Source organism: Bubalus kerabau, chromosome 1 (assembly GCF_029407905.1).
Source record: "Bubalus kerabau isolate K-KA32 ecotype Philippines breed swamp buffalo chromosome 1, PCC_UOA_SB_1v2, whole genome shotgun sequence".
In the NCBI taxonomy this organism is placed as follows: Eukaryota; Metazoa; Chordata; class Mammalia; order Artiodactyla; family Bovidae; genus Bubalus; species Bubalus kerabau.
Window position 1 is genome coordinate 230,696,258 of NC_073624.1, and position 24,678 is coordinate 230,720,935.

At 47.0% G+C, this 24,678-nt stretch overlaps 1 protein-coding gene across 7 annotated transcripts in view; it reads left to right on the forward strand.

The window, feature by feature from the left end:
- NDST1 (N-deacetylase and N-sulfotransferase 1) overlaps positions 1-24,678 on the forward strand; it is an 84,505-nt gene that overhangs the window by 27,282 nt on the left and 32,545 nt on the right. For all 7 annotated transcript variants that reach the window (XM_055558654.1, XM_055558633.1, XM_055558669.1 and 4 more), the window contains 3 exons: positions 2,258-3,144; positions 11,497-11,991; positions 14,853-14,940. In XM_055558654.1, the coding sequence (XP_055414629.1) occupies positions 2,632-3,144; positions 11,497-11,991; positions 14,853-14,940 (1,096 nt within the window). In that variant the 5' untranslated portion in view covers positions 2,258-2,631. The remainder of the gene's footprint in view (positions 1-2,257; positions 3,145-11,496; positions 11,992-14,852; positions 14,941-24,678) is intronic.

Below are 24,678 nucleotides of genomic sequence, written 5' to 3' on the forward strand. Positions count from 1 at the left end.
TGAAGGCTGGTGACCAGAACACCCAGGCCAGCAGGGGAGGTGGGGTTAGATGGCCTGAGTAGACAGGTGCCTCCCCACCCACTGTGCTCCTGTCCTGGCCCTGGGCCAAGGGGTGGGGCTCGCTGTGGCTGCAGGGCAGAGGGCTGCCCTTATCAAAGGGGATCAGGACATGGGTGCACCCTGGGAGTAAGCTGGACCAGTCGCCCCAGCTCTCTTGGGCCCACCCAGGAAGTCTGTCCCGCCTTGCCCTGCCCTCAGCTGGAATTGCAGGGACTCCCTGGAAAGCTCTGCCTGTTCCCTTACGTCTGAGCTGCGCTGTGTGTCCCTCCCTCTTCCTACCCTGGGTCAACCCTTGCTTGGCTTTCTGGCCAGTTCAGGTACCACTTCCTTCAGGAAGCTTTCCTTGATCCTCCCCCTTCCTCCTCCAGGGGGATTAAGTGCCCCTCAGTTCCCTCAGATACCCTCCCTGCTGTCACACTCGCCTGTTTTCTTGGCCGCCTTGGGCTCCCTGTGATGCTGGTACATCGTAGAAGACTGAACTGTAGAATATCAGAGGTGGAAGAGTCCCCAGACGCCATCTGGCCCAGGCCCCTCGCTGACCGACAAGAAGCCCAGAAAGGGGCAGAGTGTGCCGAGGCCACACAGCGCATTATGGCAGAACTGGGAGCAGACCCGGCGTCTGAGACACGTCCTCGTTTCATACCCCTGCCTCTTTGCTGAGCACATCTCTTAAAAATATTTGTTTTCACGTATTCACAAAATAACAAATGATTATTATAGGAAATCTAGGAAACAAAGGAAAAGAAAAGTCAGAGATAATTGTTACTGTTTTTTGTTTTGGTTTTTGGATTTAGTACCAGTTTCTGGCTTACACGTAAAATTTTTCACAAAAATAAGACAGTATGGTCTTATAAAAATGTTTTCTACTTTAACAATATATATGGTAATTATATTTTTGTGTCAGTAAATGTCCTTCAACATACTATAAATGGCTGCCTGGGATTCCATCACATGCTTGCATTATAATTGCTAAAGACAGTCCCCTATTGTTGGGCATTTGCTATTATAAACAACACTCTGGGCTATTATACAGCGCGGGGATTCGTTTTCTTCTGGGGAAATCTTTGCACACTTCTGCAATTACTACCTCTAGGATGAGTTCCTAGAAGTACAGCTTTAGGGTCTCTGGTAGACTGTACCCACGCTGAGCAGACCATATAGTCTGGGGGCTGGGAACGTTTTTGAGGATCTTCATCCCTGCCTCTGGGTCTGAGACTCACATTCCCCTCCTGGCTGCGCCAGCCCAGTCCCTCACTCCTCCTGTCCTTATCCCCATCTCCCATCCTGCATGGGAGCTCTCCTGCCAGCTTTCAGCAGCTGCCTCCACTCACGTTTAAGGGAGACTAGAGGGCCGTGGTTGGGGTGCTGTTTGGGTGAGGATGTTGGGCGAGCTTGGGATCCTCAAGGCAGGGGGGTTTGGTCGCCTGCTGTGCTGGGCTGGTGTGTGCTGCTGCGGGCTTGTGCCCTGAGGATGAGAGATGCCTGTTGTATTTGGGGCAGATAGCGGCAGCTGCCATCTTACGTGTGGCTTACGCCGTGCTCCTCCAGTAGGTTTCCTCGGTTACCCCTCGGCCCCAGCCCGGTGCAGCAGGCCTGGTGATGTCAGACGTGAGATCGCTGATGCTTGAGAGGCCTTCTCGCACAGCCAAGCCGCTGATGCCTCACAGCCTAAGTCTGAATCCTAGTCTGAGCCTTAGGCTTTAATCTGTCAGATGGCGCTGCTGGGCGCATTCCGAGAGAGAAAGGGGTGGGAAGCATGCGGGTAAGGGAGTGGGGGAACGCGGTGTTGGGTCATGATTTAGAATTCCACCTCTAGCTGCCAGGTCTTGCGAACGTTTATTGTCCCACTTTATTCTTCCTGCTTCTGGAGTCTTCTTGGTGCAGTCTTGGGCTCTGGTAATCATGATAAACAGCATCTATCACTGTAGACACCATATGCAGGTAACTGCTCAGCGTGATGTATACTTTATGGGATGAAACCTCCCAGCCTCTGGTGAGGCAGGGACTGTTGTTAACACATGGAGAGACTGAGGCTCAGAGAGATGGAGAAGCTTGCCCCAAAGCATGCACCCAGGTCGAGTGGCAGTAGTCGAACTCGGGCCGACTTAGATCAGATCCTGTGGGTCCACAGTCAGTGGAGACCCCCAGGGCCCACACTCTGACTTTCTACCTTCTGACTCTCCTTCTCTCTCCACAGCCTTGGCCCCGGGGGCCCCACTGAGCGAGCAGCATGTGGCCCCCCCAGGCCTGCCCAGCATCCTTCTGCCCGCTGCCCAGCCCCCCCAGGAGGCCCTGACGCCCTGGGGCACTTCTACTGTGCACAGGACCACGTGGGGGTTTGCCATGGTGACATAAAGGGGTGCGGAGGAAGGAAGGAGCGCAACCAGCCGTGGACTGCGCCCCTGGCTGGGAGGAAGGGCCAGGGCCCGGATCCTCCTCTCCCCCGCCCACTGCGGGCCTCACTCACTGAGTCTCTGTGAATCTCTCGGCCGGTGGACAACTTGGGCATCTCCTCCTGCGTGGGGCCTTGGGGCAGGCCGGGGCCCTGGTGGCCACGGTCTGGGGGCCAGGATGCCCGCCCTGGCGCGCCTCCGCAGGTTGTGTCGGCACGTGTCCCCGCAGGCCGTCCTTTTCCTGCTGTTCGCCTTCTGCCTGTTCAGCGTTTTTGTCTCGGCCTACTACCTTTATGGCTGGAAGCGGGGCCTGGAGCCCTCGGCGGACGCCCCCGAGCCTGACTGTGGGGACCCTCCTCCCGTGGCGCCCAGCCGCCTGCTGCCGCTCAAGCCCATCCAGGCGGCCACCCCTTCCCGCACGGACCCTTTGGTGCTGGTGTTTGTGGAGAGCCTCTACTCGCAGCTGGGCCAGGAGGTGGTGGCCATCCTGGAGTCCAGCCGCTTCAAGTACCGCACGGAGATTGCACCGGGCAAGGGCGACATGCCCACACTCACTGACAAGGGCCGCGGCCGCTTCGCCCTCATCATCTATGAGAACATCCTCAAGTACGTCAACCTGGATGCCTGGAACCGGGAGCTGCTGGACAAGTACTGCGTGGCCTACGGCGTGGGCATCATTGGCTTCTTCAAGGTACGCGGGGGCAGGTCTGAGCAGTGAGGAGCTCCAGCTGAGCTTGATTCTCATCCCACACTCACTGGCTGAGTTCCTGACTTTCCCGTCTGTACAATGGGTGTAATGACAGCGCCTCCTCCCGGCTTGCTGGTTGTGAAGGGTGGGCAGGTGAGTGTAGATAAGGTGCTTGGGGCACATGGTGCCTTGTGCCTGGTAGGTGCCTTTTAAGTATTAGCTTTATTAGCATTGCCTGCGTTGCACAGGCCTTGCACGCTGCTGGCCCACTCTTAAGAGTGGCCCTAGGGATGGGGTGCAAGGGAGAAGAGCATGTGCTCTGATGGGTTATTCAAAACCTGTCACAGCAGTTCTCCCAAGGGCGGGGGTATGTCCCTGTTTTGCAGATGGGCAAACCAAAGCTCAGGAGGGTAAAGTTAGGTTACAGGAAGCTGTGCTGCCTGTAAGTGAGAGAGCCAGGCTCTGAGCCCAAACTTAGATGGTTGGGGCTCTGGGTCCTATACCCTTTCCTCTTGGCTGTGGAGGGGTGTATGGAGTTCATGCACCCCTTGGACCGAGCCATTTTGCGTTGGAAGAAGGAGGGGAAAGAAATCCCAGAGGACAGATGAGCTGCTCTGGGCTTGGTGGGGTACCCGGAGCGACTGCTGGGACCACGGTCCTTTCTGAAATTGTCATGGAGAAGCTGTCCTTGGGGAGGAGGTTGGGGACAGCCAGATAGGAGACCCAGAGGCTCTGGCCAGAGAACTCTGAACTGCAGGGTGAGTGACTGGGACTAGCTGGGTGCTTGGGGGTGTTTGTTCCTTCATTCAGCAAATATTTACGAAGTGCCTACCATGTTTAAGTTCTTCGGTGGACACTGGGGACACAGTGGTGATCGAAGTGTGCCAAGTCCCTGCGGTTGTGCTGCTGACATTTCTGTGCAATGGGTGGGGTGGGTGACTAGACAGTGAGCAAATGAACATACCAGGTGGCAGGTGGTGATAAGTACAAAAAAAAAAAAAAGGGGGCAGGAAAGGGCATGTGAATGATGGGTATGGGCAGTGATGCTGGTTTTGATAGACTGGCCAGAGATGTTTTCTTTGATTAGGTGACTGGAAGGGCATGAGAGGAGCCCATGGCTCTGTGCAAAGGGCCTTCCAGGCAGAGGAGACAGTAAACACACAAGTCCCAAGGTCAGCCCTTGGGTGGCGTGAATGGAGAGAGGAGCAGGAGATGGGTCAGAAGTAGCCGTGTGCACCGGTGGCTACCCGTTCGTGCCCAGGCGTTGGTGGCACAGCCGCGCCCTGGCCCTGTGCCCTGTGCTGGGAGGACTGTGGTCTAGATGAGGGTGTCTCACGGTGTGTTCTTTCATGCATTAATGGAGCAGGATGCTCTGCCACTAGAAAAGGTTTTGTGGGCCAAGAAATTGAAGGCCCTTAGAAGTCCTGCAGTGGACCAACCTGGTGAGCTTTGTTCCCCAGCTGGCTTGATGACAAAACCCTTTATTTCACATCTCAGCATCTGGGAAATGCTGGCCTGGTTTATGGCTGGGCAGTGGCGTAGCGTCAGACGGCTTCATTGTCTGCTTTCCCTTTGCTCCTGGACTCTGTTCCGTTCCTGCCATGAACTTCATTATGCTTGATGCAGAGCCCCACACCTGAGAAACGTCGGCGTGGCTGACAGTTATTGAGTGCTCATGCACAGCCACACACATGCTATGCACTTTATGTGAGCTAACACATTTGACACTCATAAACCATCCTCCAAACCAGGCGGAGGTCATCCTGATTTGAGAGAGAAGAAAACTGAGGCACGGAGGGGCAAAGCAATGTCCCCGCACTCAACACCTCTAATGAGCATAGGCGTAGGATTTGAACCTAGGTGATCTGGTTCCACAGACTTTATTCCCAACGCTGGGATGGGTCCAGGAGCATTGAAAACCACGTATTTAGTAGCATTTGCACCAGAGCCCACGCCCAGTGCCCAGACCCCCCCTGGTTTCTGGGGACCAGTCTGTGGACTCTGGTCATTGGGCGCAGTGGGTACAACAGAGCTGGGATCCTCTTAGGCCCTGGTTCCTTGCTATACAGAAGGTGAACATTTGGCCCAGGGAGGGGCAGTGGTATGCTGAGTCTCCTGTGGGGCCTGTGGTCATTCCAGTGCTCCATGCTCTTTCCACCCTTCTGTTTAAGACAAGACCCCTCCTTGGTTTTCATCAGGGGCCGGTGACTTTCCATTCTGACTGGAGCCATCTGGTGGTCAAGCTGCATGTTTCTGCTCTTCTGCAAGAAACATGTAGGTTGGGGGTTGGGACTCCAGGGGTCTGGAAGTGCTCACTTTCCAATACCCACAGCACTAGACTCCGTGGTCAGTGGGAGAGCAGGGGCTGGAGAGTCCAGACTGTGGGTCAGTTCTTTCTGTCACTTACAGACAGAGTGACCTTGGGCAGGATATTCAGCCAGTCTGTGAAACGGGGCCAATCACAGCACCCACCTTTGTTGCGCCACATTGAAGACAGGACAGTGGACAGAAAGCACTAGCATAGTGCTTGGTACCCAGAGCCACCCAGGAAGCGGCAGCTGGCTGGCCTTGTCGTCTTAGCACACACGACTAGGGGTGGCTGTCTGTCTTGTGGCTCAGCCAACATGTGCCCCTGAAGTCCCTGAGGGCGGAGTCGGTCTTTGTCCGTAGCCCTGTTTCCTGGCTCAGCCTGGCAGCTCCAGGTTCCCCTGGGTTGAGCACATCCTGGCAGAGGCCTGACAAGGGCCACTAATGCTTTCTGTGCACACTTGTGTGTGTGTGGTAAGTTACCTCAATCGTGTCTGATTCTTTGTGACCCCATGGACTGTAGCCTGCCAGGCTCCTCTGTCCATGGGGATTCTCCAGGTAAGAATACTGGAGTGGGTTGCCACGTGCTCCTCCAGGGGACCTTCCAGACCCAGGGTTCAAACCCCTGTCTCTTTTGTCTCCTACAGTGGCAACTGGAGTCTTTACCACTAGTGCCACCTGGGAAGCCCTGTTTGTACGCTTACTCTGTGCCGCACCCTCAGCTCATTGCCTTGCAGGCCTTGTTGTTCAGTTGCTCAGTCATGTCCAACTCTTTGTGACCCTATGGACTGCAGCACGCAGCACGCCAGGCTTCCCTGTCATTCACCATCTCCCAGAGATTGCTCAAACTCATGTCCATTGAATCGGTGACACCATTCAATCATCTCATCCTCTGTCACCCTCTTCTCCTCCTGCCTTCAGTCTTTCCCAGCATCAGGGTCTTTTCCAAAGAGTCACCTCCTCCCATCAGGTGGCCAAAGTGTTGGAGCTTCAACCTAAGTGTCAGTCCTTCCAATGAATATTCAGGGTTGATACCTTTAACATTGACTGGTTTGATTTTCTTGCTGTCCAAGGGACTCTCAAGAGTCTTCTCCAGCACCACAGTTCAAAAGCATGAATTCTTCAGCGCTCAGCTCTCTTGATGATCCAAAACTCACATCCATACATGACTACTGGAAAAACCATAGTTTTGACTAGACGGACTTTTGTTGGCAAAGTAATGTCTGTGCTTTTGAATACCATGTCTAGGTTTATCATAGCCTTATTTCCTCAGAGCAAGCGTCTTTTAAGTTCGTGGCTGCTGTCCCCATCCCCAGTGATTTAGGAGTCCAAGAAAATAAAGTCTGTCACTGTTTCTACTTTTTCCCTATCTTTTTGCCATGAAGTGATGGGATGGATGCTGTGATCTTAGTTTTTCGAATGCTGAGTTTTAAGCCAGCTTTTTCACTCTTCTCTTTTACTTTCATCAAGAGGCTCTTTACTTCCTCTTCGCTTTCTGCCATTAAACTGGTACCATCTGCGTATCTGAGGTTGTTGATATTTCTCCTGGCAATCTTGATTCCAGCTTGTGAGTCATCTAGGCCAGCTTTTCACAGGATGTACTCTGACAGTATACAACCTTGATGTACTCCTTTCCCAGTTTTGAGCCAGTCCATTGTTCCATGTTCGGTTCTGTTGATTAAAGGTGGTCTGGTATTCCCATCATTTTAAGAATTTTCCACAGTTTGTGATCCACACAGTCAAAGGCTTTAGCATAGTCAGTAAAGCAGAAGTAGATTTTTTTTTTTTTAATTCCCTTGCTTTTTCTAAGATCCAACGGATGTTGGCAGTTTGATCTCTGGTTCCTCTGTCTTTTTTGGATCCAGCTTGAACACCTGAAAATTCTTGGTTCACATACTGCTGAAGTCTAGCTTGAAGAATTTTGAGCATAATCTTGCTAGCATGTAAAATGTGCAATTGTGTGGTAATTTGAACATTCTTTGGCATTGCCCTTCTTTGGGATTGGAATGAAAACTGACCTTTTCCAGTCCTGTGGCCACTGCTGAGTCTTCCAAATTTGCTGACATATTGAGTGCAGCACTTTAACAGTATCATCTTTTAGGATTTGAAATAGCTCAGCTGGAATTCCATCACCTCCACTATCTTTGTTCATAGTGAGATTTCCTAAGACCCACCTGACTTCACATTCCAGGATATCTGGCTCTAGGTAGGTGATCACACCATCGTGGTTATTTGGGTCATTAAGACCTTTTTTGCACAGTTACTCTGCGTATTCTTGCCACCTCTTCTTCATCTCTTCTGCTTCTGTTAGGTCCTTGCTGTTTTTGTCCTTTATTGTGCCCATCTTTCCATGAAGTGTTCCCTTGGCATCTCCAATTTTCTTGAGATCTCTAGTCTTTTTGTTGTATTCCTTTATTTCTTTGCATTGTTCATTTACGAAGGCTTTCTTATCTCTTCTTGCTATTCTCTGGAACTTTGCATTCAGTTGAGTATATCTTTTCCTTTCTCCTTTGCCTTTCTCTTCTCTTCTTTTCTCAGCTATTTGTAAGGCCTCCTCAGACAATCACTTTGCCTTCTTGCATTTCTTTTTCTTAGGTATGGTTTTGGTCACTACCTCCTGTACAATGTTACAGACCTCCGTCCATAGTTCTCGAGGCATTCTGTCTACCAGATCTAATCCCTTGAATCTATTCATCAGCTCCACTGAATAACCAGAAGGGCTTTGATTTAGGTCATACCTAAATGTTCTAGTGCTTTATCAAATATATCACTTTGTCAAATATATCACCTATCACTTCATAGGTCCTGTGAAGTGAGTACTTTGTTTTCAGGTGAGGAATTGAGGCTCCAAAAGTAACATGGCTGTCTAGACTGACACAGCTCGTAAGTCTGAGCCAAGATTGAGCCAGCATGCTCAGCTCTTCTAACCCACTTGTAGGAGTAAACTAACCGATGGCTGTGAGACCTGAGGCCCTAAGAAGTAGTGCCTTGGGAAACAGCGCCCTGAGGTTCCCAAGATCATGCAACCAGTTACTCTCAGTCTGTACTGCTGCTGCTGCTGCTGCTAAGTTGCTTCAGTCATGCCCGACTCTGCGACCCCCTAGACGGCAGCACACCAGGCTCCCCTGTCCCTGGGATTCTCCAGGCAAGAATACTGGAGTATTGCCATTTCCTTCTCCAATACATGAAAGAGAAAAGCAACTCTTAGCGACCCCATGGACTGCAGCCCACCAGGCTCCTCTGTCCATGGGATTTTCCAGGCAAGAGTACTGGAGTGGGGTGTCATGTACTAGGCCTTCCCATTCCTGGGTCAGGGCTGTTCCTTCCTCTGCCTGATGACCCCACTGGAAGACTTGGTGTGTCTTGTGTGGGTCCCTAGTGCTAAAGAACAGGAGGGATTCCCCTCCCTTGGGGCGAGGCCCACAGTGGGAGTTCAGTCTCTGCCATGCTTATGCTTACTTTCCCTTCCCTTCCCAGATGGTTGCTTTCACTGCAGGCTGGGGTGGACAGTCAGTGACTTGGCTTTCTCCCTTCCTCGCCGTGTCCTAGCTGGCCAGCTGCCTGAGCTGCCAGCGCCTGGCAGTCAGTTCAGGATCGGGGCTTTGAAATGGGATCCCCCAGTGCCTGTGGTCCACTGTGGCCTCCCCGGCCACAGCAGGTGGTAGACAGGGTCTGAGATGTCGCTGGCCCCCACTGCCTTTGTCCCTGGTGCTGGCTTAATAGTCCTGGGGACCCTGGGGCTGGGGGAGGGGCCTCTCAATTTGGGACTCTCATCACAAGGGTGGGGAGTTGGCAGGTGTTCCTGGTGTGTGGAGAGTGGAACACAGGCCCCTTACCTCAGCTTGTGAGGCCAGGGCCCTCCAGAGCCTTCATGGGAATTACAGAAAAGCAGTTTTGCATGGAGGTTATTACTGAAAGGTGCCCTGGCACAAGGCTCGGCCCTCAGCAAGTGTCCTTGCACGGGGCTCACAGGCCAGCTCTCCAGGGCGGCCCAGCGCACCACCCTGCCTCCCTCTCCAACCTCATTTGGCACCCTTTGTCCACTCTTGCTTTGTCCCACCCCACACAGTGGCCAGATGGACCTTTAAAATGCAAATAGGAACCTGTCATCCCTCTGTTCAGATCCCTTTGATGGAGTCTGTTGGCTTCCCAGTGCCACTTCCAGCCTCCAGGGTCCTGCAGGTCTGGCCCCAGCTGACCTTTCTGCCTCTTCTCCCTGTTGATCACTCTGCTGGCCTTTCCATGATCCTTGACTGTGCCACACTCTCTCCCATCTCAGGACCTTTGCACTTGCTGTTCTTTGAACTTGGCTCCCACTTCTGCCCTAGTTGACACTTACTCATTCTTTAAATCTTAGTTCAGAAGTCTGTTTCCTAGCGAAGCCTCTCTTGAGCTAGCTGACTATGCTCAGTTACCTACTCTTCTAGAGCTCTGAGCCTCTTCTGTGTAGTTGTGCCACATTGAAGTTTTATGTACATTTCTGCTATTTTGATTTCTCTCTGTCTTCTCTGCTTGCCTTTATAGTTCATAAGGGCAGGAGCAGTGTCTGTTTTTCTCACCACATGCCTGTTACTTAACACAGTGCCTGGAATAGTGAATAATTGTGGGATAAACAAATGAAACGTGTAATGAACAGCTGTCATGTGCCAGGTATTCGGGATCTGTCTGTTCTTTCTTTTTAAAAATTCAGTTACTCATCAAATATGCCTTTTCTCCCACTGGGTGTCAAGCCTGTGCTGGCACCAGGAATCCAAGGTGAAAATGACATCGTCCCTGCCCTTGAGAGGGCGTGGACTAGCAGGGAGACTGAACAGATAATGCCGCAGCCGAGGTGAGAAGTGCTGCAGCTGAGGCTTTAATGTGGTCCCAGGGACGAGAAGAGAGGAGATGCTTTGGGTTTTGAAGGATGAGCAGGAGTTTGTCAGGCCAAGGAGACTCAAAGGAGCTGGCACAGGAACAAAGACAGATTGTACTACAACCAGAGGAAGGTGACTGGGAGGGTGAAGGACAAGGGGCAGGGGCTGTGAGTCCAGGGAAGAGGAAGGAGAGGGTGCTGTGGGTACTGTCTGAAGGTCCCCAGAGAGCTGGCAGCAGTGGATCTTGGGAGGAGACAGAGGCACAGGGAGCTGGACTCCTGTGGGGCATGGCCTCGGGAGTGCTGGGGCGTCTAGGGGTTGGGAGCACTCTGCGGCAGAGTGTCTACTCCTGCACCCCTAGCAGTCTCCTGCTTTCTGATCTCTTCTCCATGGGCATTCACCCAGGCTTCCTCCTGAAGAAAAGATGGTGTGGCAAAAGCCAGCTTGGAAAGCCCAGGCAGGGAGCCTGGTGGTCAGGCGGGTGGGCTCTGGGGTCAGCCATGTGGCTGTGCAGCGCGGCTCATCCTGACCACTGTGTGGCCCAGGATGGCACCGCGCTCGGAGCCTCGGTGTCCTTGCCTGTGAAGCGGGATGACAGAGGCTGATGTGAAGACTGAAGGAGTGATGATGATGCTGCCAGCCCTGTTCTGATCACTTTGCCAGGATTAATGCTCACTCTCCTCCACCAGCCCTGAGGGACTTGCTGCCATTCTTGGCCATGTTTTATAGCAGAAGAAACTGAGGCGTCGGGAGGTTACATAACTTGCTCAAGGTCAGGCAGACTGGTGGCAGAATCCATGCGCTCCACTGCTAGCTTTCCCGTGTGTGATTTTGGACAGGTTACCTAGCCTTTCCGGGACTGGTCTCCTTGTCTGCATAACGGAGATGCCTCCATCGTGGGGCAGCTGGGAGGATTACAGGGTCTCTTCATGTGAAGTATGCGAGCCTGGTTCCTGGCTTTGGGAAGCCGTCCTGTGTGTGAGCTGGTGTAGTACTGAGATGGGCAGAGTGGGGTGTGCTATGTTCACAGAGGCTCAGGAGTGTGATGAGGCCTCCGGGAATGAGAGCGGGTACTGCTGACATTACTGTTCTCTGCCCATCTCAGTATTACACCTGAGATTCCATGGTCCCAGGGGGGCTGTGGATCTGATGGCTGTCTTTCCCCTCCCCTCCTTTCCCCTCCCTGCTGCAGGCCAATGAGAACAGCCTTCTGAGCGCACAGCTCAAAGGTTTCCCCCTGTTCCTGCACTCGAACCTGGGCCTGAAGGACTGCAGCATCAACCCCAAGTCCCCGCTGCTCTACGTGACCCGGCCCAGTGAGGTGGAGAAGGGCGTGCTGCCCGGCGAGGACTGGACCGTGTTCCAGTCGAACCACTCCACTTACGAGCCGGTGCTGCTGGCCAAGACGCGCTCGTCTGAGTCCATCCCGCACCTGGGCGCGGACGCCGGGCTGCACGCCGCGCTGCACGCCACGGTGGTCCAGGACCTGGGCCTGCACGACGGCATCCAGCGTGTCCTCTTTGGCAACAACCTCAACTTCTGGCTGCACAAACTCGTCTTCGTCGATGCCGTGGCCTTCCTTACGGGCAAGCGCCTCTCACTGCCTCTGGACCGCTATATCCTGGTGGACATCGACGACATCTTCGTGGGCAAGGAGGGCACACGCATGAAGGTGGAGGACGTGAAGGTATGGCTGGGGTGCCAGCGGGGGCAGGGGAGGCCTCACCACCATCAACCTCTGCTGTCCCCACTGTGACTTTGCTCTTTGTACCTCCTTTATGCTGTCCGTCCCCCTCCCTTGGCCATTTGGTTCTATTGTCTTCTTCGCAGCAGGTTGCCACTTAAAATTATTTGAAGTTCTGAATATAGAGGAATTTTGCATCTGGATATGTGGGGCTCAGGAACATAACTACTGAAAGATGGGAGCTGTGCAGAGTTGTTTACCTACCTCTTAATCCAGACATGATTTTTAACTCTCAAAAATGTGTATGTCAGTATCAAAGCTCCTCCAAAACTCATAAAACACGAATTAGAGCTTAAATCATACACAAGGCATACTTTAACTGAGCTCTGTATAGATGGTGGAAGGCATGTATTTAATTAAAAAAATGTTTACCTGACTTAACTAACTATATGTAAAAGCATTTTGCAAGCCATGAAATTTTACACATGTTTCACTGTAAAAGAGACACCTACAAATTAAGACCATTAAGCATTCTCTAAAGGACAGCTTCCATCTACTCACTATTTTACTCAGGGTTATATGCAAAGGGAACAACATCACTTGTGTAAATGGGGAAATCAGTATCACATGCCATAAATAGAGGGCAACCATAACAATAGATCCAGTGAAAACAAAACAGGGGATTAAATTCTAGTGAAGTACTGCTGCCTACTGACCGCCTGGCCTCTCTTATGTGAGATTAGTGAGAGTTAGAAATGCATTAGCACCAAACCAAGACTTTTTTTTTTTTGATGTTAGGAGGAGGAGTGAAAGAGACTTTACAGGAATGCTTTCCTCCCATGGGTGCTGTGTTGGGATTGGCTGTAGGTCCTGAAAGGGCCATAGCGGGTGGGGCCCCCTGGCTGAGGAGCAGGGGGATGTGTTGACCTTTCCTTGGTCCAGAGTGAAGTCTCTGCTCCTCCTTACACCTCCAGAGGAGAAGAGCAGAGCAGAGGCTTCTGGGGAGCAGGCAGTGTCTGGGGAGTCAAGACCTGGGTTCAGGTCCCAGTCTGCCCCTAAGTGGGTGACCTGAGCACACCCCTTCCGTTGTCTGAACCTCAGCAGTGAAGTGACAAGATGGGGTGGGGGGAGGGGCCTGGATGGCTGGGCTTGGGGTTAGGGGCGTGTGCAGGTGCCAGGCTCTGAGCCCTCTGCCCCACTTTTAGGACAGGGCAGTATTGCTTTTTTACGTGTTTGCTTCTGAGATTTCACCTCCTCAAGGGCTCCTCTGTTGGAAGAAAGTTTTGCGACAGCTCCTCTTGAGCCTTCCAGCTGAGGCTTCATGCGATGCCACGATCCACCTCCAGCAAAGTAGATTACTCTGTTTTCTACCTAGGTCATTTCTTCTGGTGGCCCAGCCTTGCTCTCTCCTCTGTAACTTAGGTCTTTGCTCCCTGTCCAGGATGAGTCCTTGAGAGGTCCATTGTTGGCCCCAGAAGGAAATCAGGCTGCCAGGCTCACTGTGTCTCCCATGAACCCCAGACTTGGCTTCTTGGTTCTTATTTTCCCCATTTTTAGAGTGAGAAGAATGCTAGCAGTTTGGAGCTGTTTCTGTAGAAGAGTACCAACAGAGATGCCCTCTTCCATGCATGCAGCTCAGTGGAGACTGCCGAGCCCTCCAGCAGCCAGGTCCCATTTGCCTTACGCATCCTTTTTTGAGTCAGAATGGACAGTTTAAAAAAAATTTTTTTTCTTCAGTCCCAAGCACTGGTGACAACTGAGCTTTTCTTTCAGAAACATGAATGTTGCCTCATTAACTTGTACAGTACGCGCTGTCCAGTACAACTTAAGTAATACCAACAGCAGCTTTTATTCAAGGCTTGGCAAGCGCCAGGCTCTGTGCTCAGCCCTCTCTATGTGTTGCCTCATCTGATCCTCACAGCAGCTTTGTGAGATGGGTATTGTTTTAAATCCCGTTTTATGGAGGCAGACACTAAGATTCAGAGAGGTGAAGTGACTGGCCCAAGGCAACACAGCTAGAGCATGGGTGTCCATGAGGTAGTGCATGACCCCAGGAGAGCCAGGACTTTCTGTTTGCAAAGTGTTCTGTTAGCAGGCTCTTCTTGCAGGTTTCCCAGCAGCCTTGCACATCATGCCTGGTAGGGACTTTTTCAGTCCCCACTCCAGAGGACAACTGAATGTTTGTTTCACAAGGGTCAGCATCCCTTCTCTGACATGCAAAGCACTGGGTGTGCCGTGCATGAAAACGCTGCATTGCTGGACACACAGTATATCTTTAGAAAAGTTGTGGTCCTTTGATATCAGGCTTTTAGTCACCAGTGATGTGAAATCCCCCTCATTTGACAGATGAAGGCATGAGGCTAACAGTGGCAGTGACTTCAGACATGACAATGCTACCATTTTTCATCATTTGCCAAAATGCCAGGCTGTTTTACATGTAGTATCTCATTTAGAGTCCCATGAGAGAGCTGTTGTTAACCCCATTTCACACCTAGGGAAACTGAGGCCTGGAGAAGTTGCTAAACTTTCTCAAGGACACAGCAGTATCAGGCTAGGGTCTAGGCCTTGTCTTGCCGGAGGCCTGGTGGAGGTGGTGGCACAGGCTGGCTTCGTGGGAATGGGGCCTGCACAATCACACAGGGCCCCATGCTTTGAAGATGCCCACACAAGGTGATCCTCTGCTGTTCCCTTCCTGACATTTTTAACAATTTTTGTGCAGACATCCCTATTCTTATTTTTCCTTGGGCCCTGCAGCCTTTGTAGCTGGTCCTGTAGGAGCCAGACCCTTGATGTGGGCCCTCATGGGAGGAGCAGGGAGCTCCTGGCTTCCTCTCACCGCACTGTCCCCACTCTGCCTATCCTAGGCCCTGTTTGATACACAGAACGAACTACGGACACACATCCCAAACTTCACTTTCAACCTGGGCTACTCAGGGAAATTCTTCCACACAGGTAAGTGGGCCTGGCTCTGCCCCTACTCACGACTTCCGCGGGCCCTCAACATCCAGACCCTCGGAGTGCAGTGCCGTGGGGACAACAGGAGGGTGCATGGGCCCACTTAGGGTCACATTTGACCTGACCCCTGTGGCCTCTGCCAGAACCAGACAGCCCACAGAGCAGTCGCAGCCCCAGGTAGAGGGCACTTGGGGGTAGCAGTGACGCGACGATAGCCCCCAGTTCGTCCCTGGCGCTCAGGCTCTGCTGTCCTGGGGTTGGGCATCTTCTCCCTCTTGTCTGTCTCACCCCCACCTTTAATGTTCTTTGTACTACTTCTGCCTTATAAAGGAATTGGTTGAATTTTAAGAACATTACAGAAATATATAGCAGAGAAAGTGAAAAGGCACTATAATTGAACCCCCCAGAGACGAGCACTGTCATGAGTTTATTTTCTTTCTTTCTTTTTAAAATTTTATTCATGTATAGTTGATTTACAACGTTGAATTAGTTTCAGGTGTGCAGCAAAGTGATTCAGTTATACATATATACGTATTCATTCTTTTTTAGATTCTTTCCTCATATAGGTTACCACAGAATATCGAGTAGAGTTCCCTGTGCTGTACCTCAGGTCCTCATTGGTTATCTGTCTTATTTATGGTCATGTGTACATGTTAAACCTATACTGCTGATTATCCCTCCCCCTCCATTTTCCCCTTTGGTAACCATAAGTTTGTTTTCCATATTTGTAACTGTTCCTGTTTCGTGACTAAGTTCATTTGTATCATTTTGTAGAAATCCGATTCCGCTTATGAGTGATATGATATTTACTTTGGCTTATTCAGTATGATAATCCATGTGGCTGCATATGGCATTATTTCGTTCTTTTTAATGGGGGAGCAGTAGGTACTGTCAGTTGCTCAGTCGTATCTGACTCTCTGCGATCCATGGTCTGTGCCCGCCAGGCTCCTCTGTCCATGGGATTCTCCAGGCGAGAATACTGGAATGGATTGCCATTCCCTTCTCCAGAGGCTCTTCCTGACCCAGGAGTTGAACTTGGGTTTCCTGCATTGCAGGCAGATTCTTTACTGTTTGAGCTACTATATGTGCCTCTTCTTTATCCATTCCCCTGTTGGTGGACGTTTAGGTGGTTTCCTTGTCTCGGCTGTTGTAAATAATGCTGCAGTGAACATTATGGTGCCTGTATCTTGTCAAATTATGGTTTTCTCTGAATATATGCCCAGAACTGGGATTGCTGGGTCATATGGTAGTTCTATTTTAGTTTTTTAGGAAACCTCCATAACATTCTCCCTAGTGGCTATACCAGTTTACATTCCTACCAACAGTGTAGGAGGATTCCCTTTTCTCCACACCCTCTTCAGCATTTATTGTTTGCATATTTTTTTGATTTTTTAATTGGAGGAGAATTGTTTCAGTGTTGTGGGGATCTCTGCCTTACATCAATGCAAATCAGTCATAATTATATATATATATCTCCCCTCCCTCTTGAGCCTCCCCACCCCCTGACCTGGTCTCCTCCTCTGCATCGTCACAGAGCGCCATGCAGAGCTCCCTGTGTATGGTTCGTGTGTTTTTTGATGATGGCCATTCTGACTGGTGTGAAGTGATGCGTCACTGTATTTTGCTTTCCTTTTCTCTGATACTTAGTGATGTTGAGTATCTTTTCATGTGCTTTTTGGCCATCTGTATGTCTTCTTTGCAGAAATCTCTGATCTTCTGCCTATTTTTTTTATCGGGTTGTTTGTTTTTTCGACCTAGAGCTTCATGAACAGTTTTGTGTATATTTTGGAGACTAATCCCTTGTCAGTCACTTTGTTTGCAAATGTTTTCTCCTATTTTGTGGATTGTCTTTCTGTTTATGGTTTCCTTTACTGTGCAGAAACTTTTGAGTTTGAGTACCATTTGTTTATTTTTGTTTTTATTTTCATTACTCTGGAAGGTTAATTCAAAAAGATCTTGCTGCGATTTGTGTCAAAGTGTTCTGCCTATGTTTTCCTCCAAGAGTTTTATAATGTCCAGCCTTATATTTAGTTTTTGATCCATTTTTAGTTTATTTTTGTGTCTGGTATTATTTCATTCTTTTGCATGTAGCTGTCCAGTTTTCCTAGCACCATTTATTGAAGAGACTGTCTTTTCTCCAATGTGTAGTCTTGCCTCCTTTGTTATAAGTTAATTGAGCATAGGTGCGGGGTTGTATTTCTGGGCTTTGTGTCCTGTTCTATTGATCTATATTTCTGTTTTTGTACCAGCAGCATACGTCTTGGTGACTGTGGCTTTGTAGTGTAGTCTGAAGTCAGGGAGCCTGATCCCTCCACCTGCGTTTTCCTTTCTCAGGATTGCTTTGGCTATTCAGTCTTTTGTGACTCTGTACAAATTTAAATTTTTGTTCTAATTCAGTGAAAAATGCTATTGGTAATTCAGTAGGGATGGCATTGAATCTGTAGATTGTCTTGGGTAGTGTAGTCATTTTGACAGTATTGATTCTTCCAATCCAAAAACATGGTGTATCCCTCCATATGTGTCATCTTCTATTTCTTTTCATCAGCATCTTATAGTTTTCATAGTACAGATCTTTTGTCTTCTTACATAGGTTTATTCCTAGGTATTTTATTCTTTTTGATGTGATGATAAATGGGATTGTTTTCTTAATTTCTGTTTCTGACCTTTATTGCTCATGTGTAGGAAAGCAAGTGATTTCTTTATATTAATTTTGTACCCTGAAACTTTATTTACCAAATTCATCGATGAACTGTAGTAGTTTACTAGTACCATCTTTAGGATTTTCTGTGTATAGTATCATGTCATCTGCAAACAGTGGCAATTTTACTTCTTCTTTTCCAATTTAGATTCCTTTCATTTCTTTTTCTTCTCTGATTGCCATGGCTAGGACTTCCAAAACTATGTTGAATAAAAGTGGTGGCAGAGGACATCCTTGGCTTGTTCCTGATTTGTAGGGAATGGTTTCAGCTTTTCACTATTGAGAATGATACTAGCGGGTCTCCCACATTGTAGGCAGATGCTTTACCGGCTGAGCCACCAGGGAAGTCTGAGTTTGTCAAATATAGCCTTTATTATGTTGAGGTAAGTTCCCTTATGCCCACTTTCTGGAGTGGTTTTTTTTTTTTTTTTTAATCATAAATGGGAGTTGCATTTTGTCAAAAGCTTTCTCTGCATCTGTTGAGATGATCATATGGTTTTTGTTCAGTTTGTTAATGTGGTGTGTCACATTGATTTGTGGATATTGAAGAATTCTTGCATCCTTGAGATAAATCCCACTTGATCGTGGTGTGTGATCCTTTTAGTGTCTTGTTGGATTCAGTTTGTTGCTATTTTGTTGAGTGTTTTGTGTGTCTGTTCATCAGTGATATTAGCATGTAATTTCTTTTGTGTGTGTGGTATCTTTGGTTTTGGTGTCAGGGTGATGGTGGCCTCATAAAATGAGCTTAGGAGTATTTCTTCTCTGCAATTTTTGGGAATAGTTTCAGAAGAATAGGCATTAACTCTTCTCTAAATGTTTGATAGAATTTGCCTGTGTAGCCCCCTGGTTATGGACTTTTGTTTTGGGGAGTTTAAAAATCACTGTTTTAGTTTCAGCACTTGTGACTGGTCTGTTCATATTTTCTGTTTCCTCCTGGTTCAGTCTTGGAAGGTTGTGTCTTTCTAAGAATTTGTCCATTTCTTCTAAGTTGTCCGTTTTTTTTTTTGGCATATGGTTTTTGTGTATGCGTGTGTGGTCATCTTATGATCCTTTGTGTTTCTGTGGTGTTCATTGTTACTTCTTCATTTCTAATTTTATTGATTTGCACCCTTTGCCACTTTTTCCTGATAAGTTTGGCTAAAGGTTTATCAATTTTGTTTTATCTTTTCAAAGAACTAGGTTTTAGGTTCATGATCTTTTGTATTGTTTTCTTTGTCTCTATTTCACTGATTTCTGCTGTGATCTTTATGATTTCTTTTCTTTTACTAACTTTGGGTTTTGTTACTTCTTCTTTCACTAGTTGCTTTAGATGTAAAGTTAGGTTGTTTATTTGAGATTTTTATTGTGAGGTAAGATTGTATTTGCTGAGTCCCATAGGTTTGCTATTTTTTTATTTGTCACTTGTCTCTAGTTATTTTTTTTTATTACCTCTTTGATTCTTTCATTGATCCATTGGTCGTTTAGTAACATATTGTATAGTCTCCACATATTTATGTGTTTTATATTTTTTCCCCAGTAATTGATTTCTAATCTCATAGTTTTGTGGTCAGAAAAGATGCTTGATGTGATTTCACTTTTCTTAAATTTACCAAAGCTTGATTTTGGCCTATGGTGTGATCAGTCCTGGGGAATATTCCATGAATACTACAGAAGAAGATCTTTTCTGTTTTCTATAAATATCAACTAAGTCTATTTGGTCTAATGTTTCTTTTAGGGCCCGTGTTTCCTTGTTGATTTTTTTCGTCTGGCTGATGATTGATGAAAGTGGGGTTTAAAGTCCCCCACTATTGTGTGTCACTGTTTCTGCTTTTATGACTATTAGCATTTACTTTATATATTAAGGAGCTCCTGTTTTGAGCGCTTATATATTTACAACTTAAAAAAAAAGACAAGAAACAAGGAAGGGGGCACCATGTAATAATGATCAAGGGGTTAATCCCCAAACAATGTATAACAATTGTTATATTAACATACCCATTATCCTCTAAACTCTTTCCCATCCAGGCTGCAATAGAGCACTGAGCACAGTTCGATATGCCATACAGTAGGATTTGGTGCTTATGCATTTTAAATATAGCGAGCGTGTTCACATGTATCCCAGACTCCCTGCAACCCCTTCTCCCTGCCCTTCACCCCTGGCAACCATAAGTCATTCTTAAGTCTGTGAGTCTATTTTGTTTTCTAAATAAGTTAGCTTGTATCCTTTCTTTTTAAATTCCCCATACAGGGAATATTATGTGGTATTTCTTTCATCTCTGTCTGATTTTCTTCACTCAATAGGAAAATCTCTTGCTGCAAATTGCATTACTTCATTCTTTTTAATGGCTAAGTAATATTCCCTGAATAGGTGCCGCACTTGTCCTTCTGCATTCCTCTGTCGATGGACATTCAGGTGGCTTCCAAGTCTTGGGTATTGTAAACAGTGCTGCGGTGGGCCCTGAGGTGCAGTATCCTTTGGAGTGCTGGTTTCTTCTAGATGTGTGCCTTGGAGTAGGATTGCTGGATCATAGGGTAGTTCTGTACATAGTTTTATAAGGAACCTCAGTGGTGTTCTCTGTAATGGGTGTACCCATTTACACTCCCTCCACCAGTGTAGGGGGCTCTATTTTCTCCACACTGTCTCCAGCATTTATTGTTTGTAGATTTTTTTTATAATGGCCATTCTCACCATGTGCAGTGGTATCTCATTGTAGTTTTAATTTCCATTTGTTTAATAATTAGTGATGTTGATCATCTCTTCACGTTCTGTTGGCCATTTGTATGTCTTCTTTGAGACATGTCTGTTTAGGTTTTGGGTCCAATTTTGCATTCTGTTGTTGGCATCTTTTATATATTCTGAACATTAAACCCATAGGAGGCCTACGGTGTTCCAACATTTTTGTCCTCCTCTAGGTTGTCTTTTCACTCTTGTGAGAATGTCCTGTGATGCATGGAAGTTTTTTATTTTTTGTTTTTTTTTGAAGGCCAATGTCTGATTTTCGTTGTTTTCTGTGCCTTAGGTGTCAAATTGAAGGTTCCAGCACCAAATCGAAGGTCAGGGAGATATTCAGCCTTTTTTTCTTCTACAGTTCTATAGCTTAGTTCCAAAATTTTAGGCCTTGATTCATGGTGCATTAAATTTTGTGTATGGGATGAGGGAAGATCCACTGTCAAGGTTTTGCACGTGCCATTTGTTGGATCTGCAGTTCTCGCCGAAAATCCCATGGACAGAGGAGCCTGGTGGGTTGCAGTCCATGGGGTCACTAGGAGTCGGACACAACTGAGCGACTTCACTTTCACTTTTCACTTTCATGCATTGGAGAAGGAAATGGCAACCCACTCCAGTGTTTTTGCCTGGAGAATCCCAGGGACGGGGGAGCCTGGCGGGCTGCCAGAGTCTGTGGGGTTGCACAGAGTCGGACGCGACTGCAGGACTTAGCAGCAGCAGCAGTGCCATTTGTTGGATCTGTTCTTGGCCCAGTGACCAGTCTTAGCACTTCTATCAGAAATCAAGTGAAAGTAGAAGTGAGGGTGTTTCTTGCTTCTCAAGTCTATTCCGTGGTCTGTATGTCTATGCTACTGCAGTAATACGCATCGGGAATACTATTTGGCTCTTCAGTGTCCCTTGGAATTCCATGTGAATATTATGTTTTTACCAATTCAGGAAAAAAAAACCAGATTGAATAGGAATGAAATGAATCTCTATTTTTACTGAATAGTATTATCATTTGAACATTACTAGGCATTCTAATATATTTAAACATGTTGTTTTCCAATTATTTAGGTTTCTTTAAGCAGTGTTTTAGAGTTTTCAGGGTAGAAGTGTTTAACCTCCTTGACTGAATTCTGAAATATTTTGTATTATGTTTAAATTTTTTTTTGGAGTATAGTTGGTATTCAGTGTTGTATTAACTTCAGGCATACAGCAAATTGAATCAGTTAAATTATTCATCTATCTACTGTCTTTTAGATTCTTTTCACATAGGGGTTAATGCAGGGTACTAAATAGAGTTCCCTGTGCTGCATAGTAGATTGTTACTAGTTATCTATTTTATATAGAGTAATGTGTGTATGTTGATCCCGGTCTTCCAGTTTATCCCTTCCAGCCACCCCTTACTTTCCCTACTGGTAACCATAGGTTTGTTTTCTGTATCTGTGTTATCAATAATGGCATTTATGGCAACATTTTAGATTTTGGATATAAGTGATATCATAGGATATTTGTCCTTTTCTGTCTGACTTACATCACTGGCTGTGAGAATCTCTATGTCCATCCATGTTTCTGCAGAGAACATTATTTTGTTCATTTTTATGGCTATAATACTCCATTGTATATATGTACCACTTCTTCTTTACCCATTTGTCTGCCAGTAGGCATCTGTGTGGCCTCCATGTCTTTGCTATTGTAAACAGTGCTGCCATGAACCCTGGGGTGCATGAATCTTTTTGAATAATAGTTTTCTCTGGATATATGCCCTGGAATGGGATTGCTGGATCTTATGGTATTAATAGTTCTGTTTATTGTTTTTTAAGGAACCTGTATTTTCTTCTCCATCATGGTTATACCCACCTACATTCCCACCATTCGCGTAGGAGAGTTCCCTTTTCTCATTACCCTCTCCAACATTTATTTATAGATTTTTTTTTAACTTTTGTATGCATTTATTTTTTGCTGTGTTTATTTCTGGACTATCAATTTTTATTTCTTTCCTTTCTTCTGGGATATCTTTTTCTTCTGCACAACCTCCTCTTCTGGTTTAGGAACAATGTTTTACTCCAGTTAGCATCATCTCAGTGTGGCAGGGAGGGCTCACTTGTGGGTTGATCTGACCATGAGTCTCTAAGTCCTGTGCTGCCTCCTGGGGTCTTTGTTCACCTGAATGTGCTCAATGACCAGAGAATCTATGTCTTTGCCCTTAAGTTCAGCACTCTCTGCATGTGCGTGAGCATGTGCAGTAAAAATTCGGCACTTTTTTTGGGTCACTGACCCTGTGTCCAGCCCCACTGTTTGGCCTGTGCACACCTGCCAGCTCCACGCTGGAATGATGGAATGGCACACATCGCTTGTTTACTGTGACATCCTTCAGATACTTGGTGGCTTTTCAGATATGCATACACTTAATGGCCTGGGTGGTTTCTCGAGTGTTCTTAAAGTGAACACAAAGATTTGAACCTCTTGATCTGCATGATTTGTGGGGTTTTCTGGGTCAAGTGTATTGTGCTCCATTTTTAGAGATCACTTCAGACCCTGTTGGTTTTATGATGATGGCCATTGTGACCTGTATGACAAGACATCTCATTGTAGTTCTGATTTCCATTTCTCTAGTATTGGTGGTATTGAGCATCTTTTCATTTGCTGTTGGCCATTTGTATGTCATCTTAAGAGAAATGTCTGTTCAGATTTTTGGGCCACTTTTAAACTGTGTTGTTGGCATGTTAAACCCGTAGCAGGCCTCTGGTTTGTAAATATTTCTGCCAACCTCTAGTTGTCCTTTCACTCTCATGAGAATGTCCTGTGACACATGGAAGTTTTTAACTTTTTTGATGACCAGTGTATCTAATTTTCATTGTTTTCTGTGCCTTTGGTGTCACATTTTAGGACCCATAACCCAGGCCATTGTCCTGGAGATGTGTGTCCATTTTCATCTGTGGTTCTTAGCTTAGGCTGAGGGTTTCTTTCTGTGTTCCAAGTAAACTCTATGGTTTGTATGTCTATTTGAATGCAGTAGCACACTTTTGCAAGGTAAATTTGGCTCTTGAACATCCCTTGAAATTCCAAATAAATATTAGGAATTTTTCTTCCACTTCAGGGGGGAAAAAAGTCTCTGATTGAATAGGAATGAAATGAATCTGTATATTGGGCTGACTGCTGCTGCTGCTAAGTCACTTCAGTCGTGTCCGACTCTGTGCGACCCCATAGACGGCAGCCCACCAGGCTCCCCCGTCCCTGGGATTCTCCAGGCAAGAACACTGGAGTGGGTTGCCATTTCCTTCTCCAGTGCATGAAAGTGAAAAGTGAAAGTGAAGTCACTCAGTCGTGTCTGACTCTTAGCGACCCCATGGACTGCAGCCCACCAGGCTCCTCTGTCCATGGGACTCTCCAGGCAAGAGTACTGGAGTGGGGTGCCATTGCCTTCTCCATATTGGGTTGACTAGTATTGTTATTTGAGCAAGAGTAAGCATTCTAATATTTAAACATGGGTTGCTTTCCAATTATTTAGGTCTTCCTTAAGCAATGTTTTTGAGTTTTCAAGGTAGAAGCTTTTCATTTTCTTGATTGAATTCTGAAATATGTTATATTATGTTTAAATTTTTATTAGAGTTTAGTTGGTATACAGTGTTGTATCAGTTTCTGGCATTCAGCAAAGTGAATTAGATCTATACCTGTATGCACTCTGTTATAGATTCTTTTCACATAGGGATTAATGCAGAATACTGAATAGAGTTCCCTGTGCTATATTGTAGGGCCTTATTGGTTATTTGTTATATAGATATAGTATAGATATATTAGTGTGTATATGTTGATCCCAGTCTCCTAATTTATGCCTCCCAGCCACCCCTCACTTTCCCCTCTGGTAACTATAGGTTTATTTTCTATATAAGTGACTCTCTATTTTGTAAATAAGTTGATTTATACCAACTTTTTAGATTTTGCATAAGAGTGATATCACATGAAATTTAACATTTTTTGTCTGACATATCACTGACTATGAGAAGCTCCTGGTCCATCCATGTTGCTGTAAATGGTAGTATTTCGTTCATTTTTATGACTAATACTCCATCGTATATGTGTACCGCTTCTGCTTTACCCATTTGTCTGTCAGTGGATACTTAAGTTACTGCCATATCTTCGCCGTTGTAAACAGTGTTGCAGTGAACTTTGGCATCCATGTATCTTTTTGAATAATGGTTTTCTCTGTACTCTTGCCTGGAAAGTCCCATGGACGGAGGAGCCTGGTGGGCTGCAGTCCATGGGGTCGCTGAGTCGGACACGACTGAGCAACTTCACTTTTCACTTTCATGCATTGGAGAAGGAAATGGCAACCCACTCCAGTGTT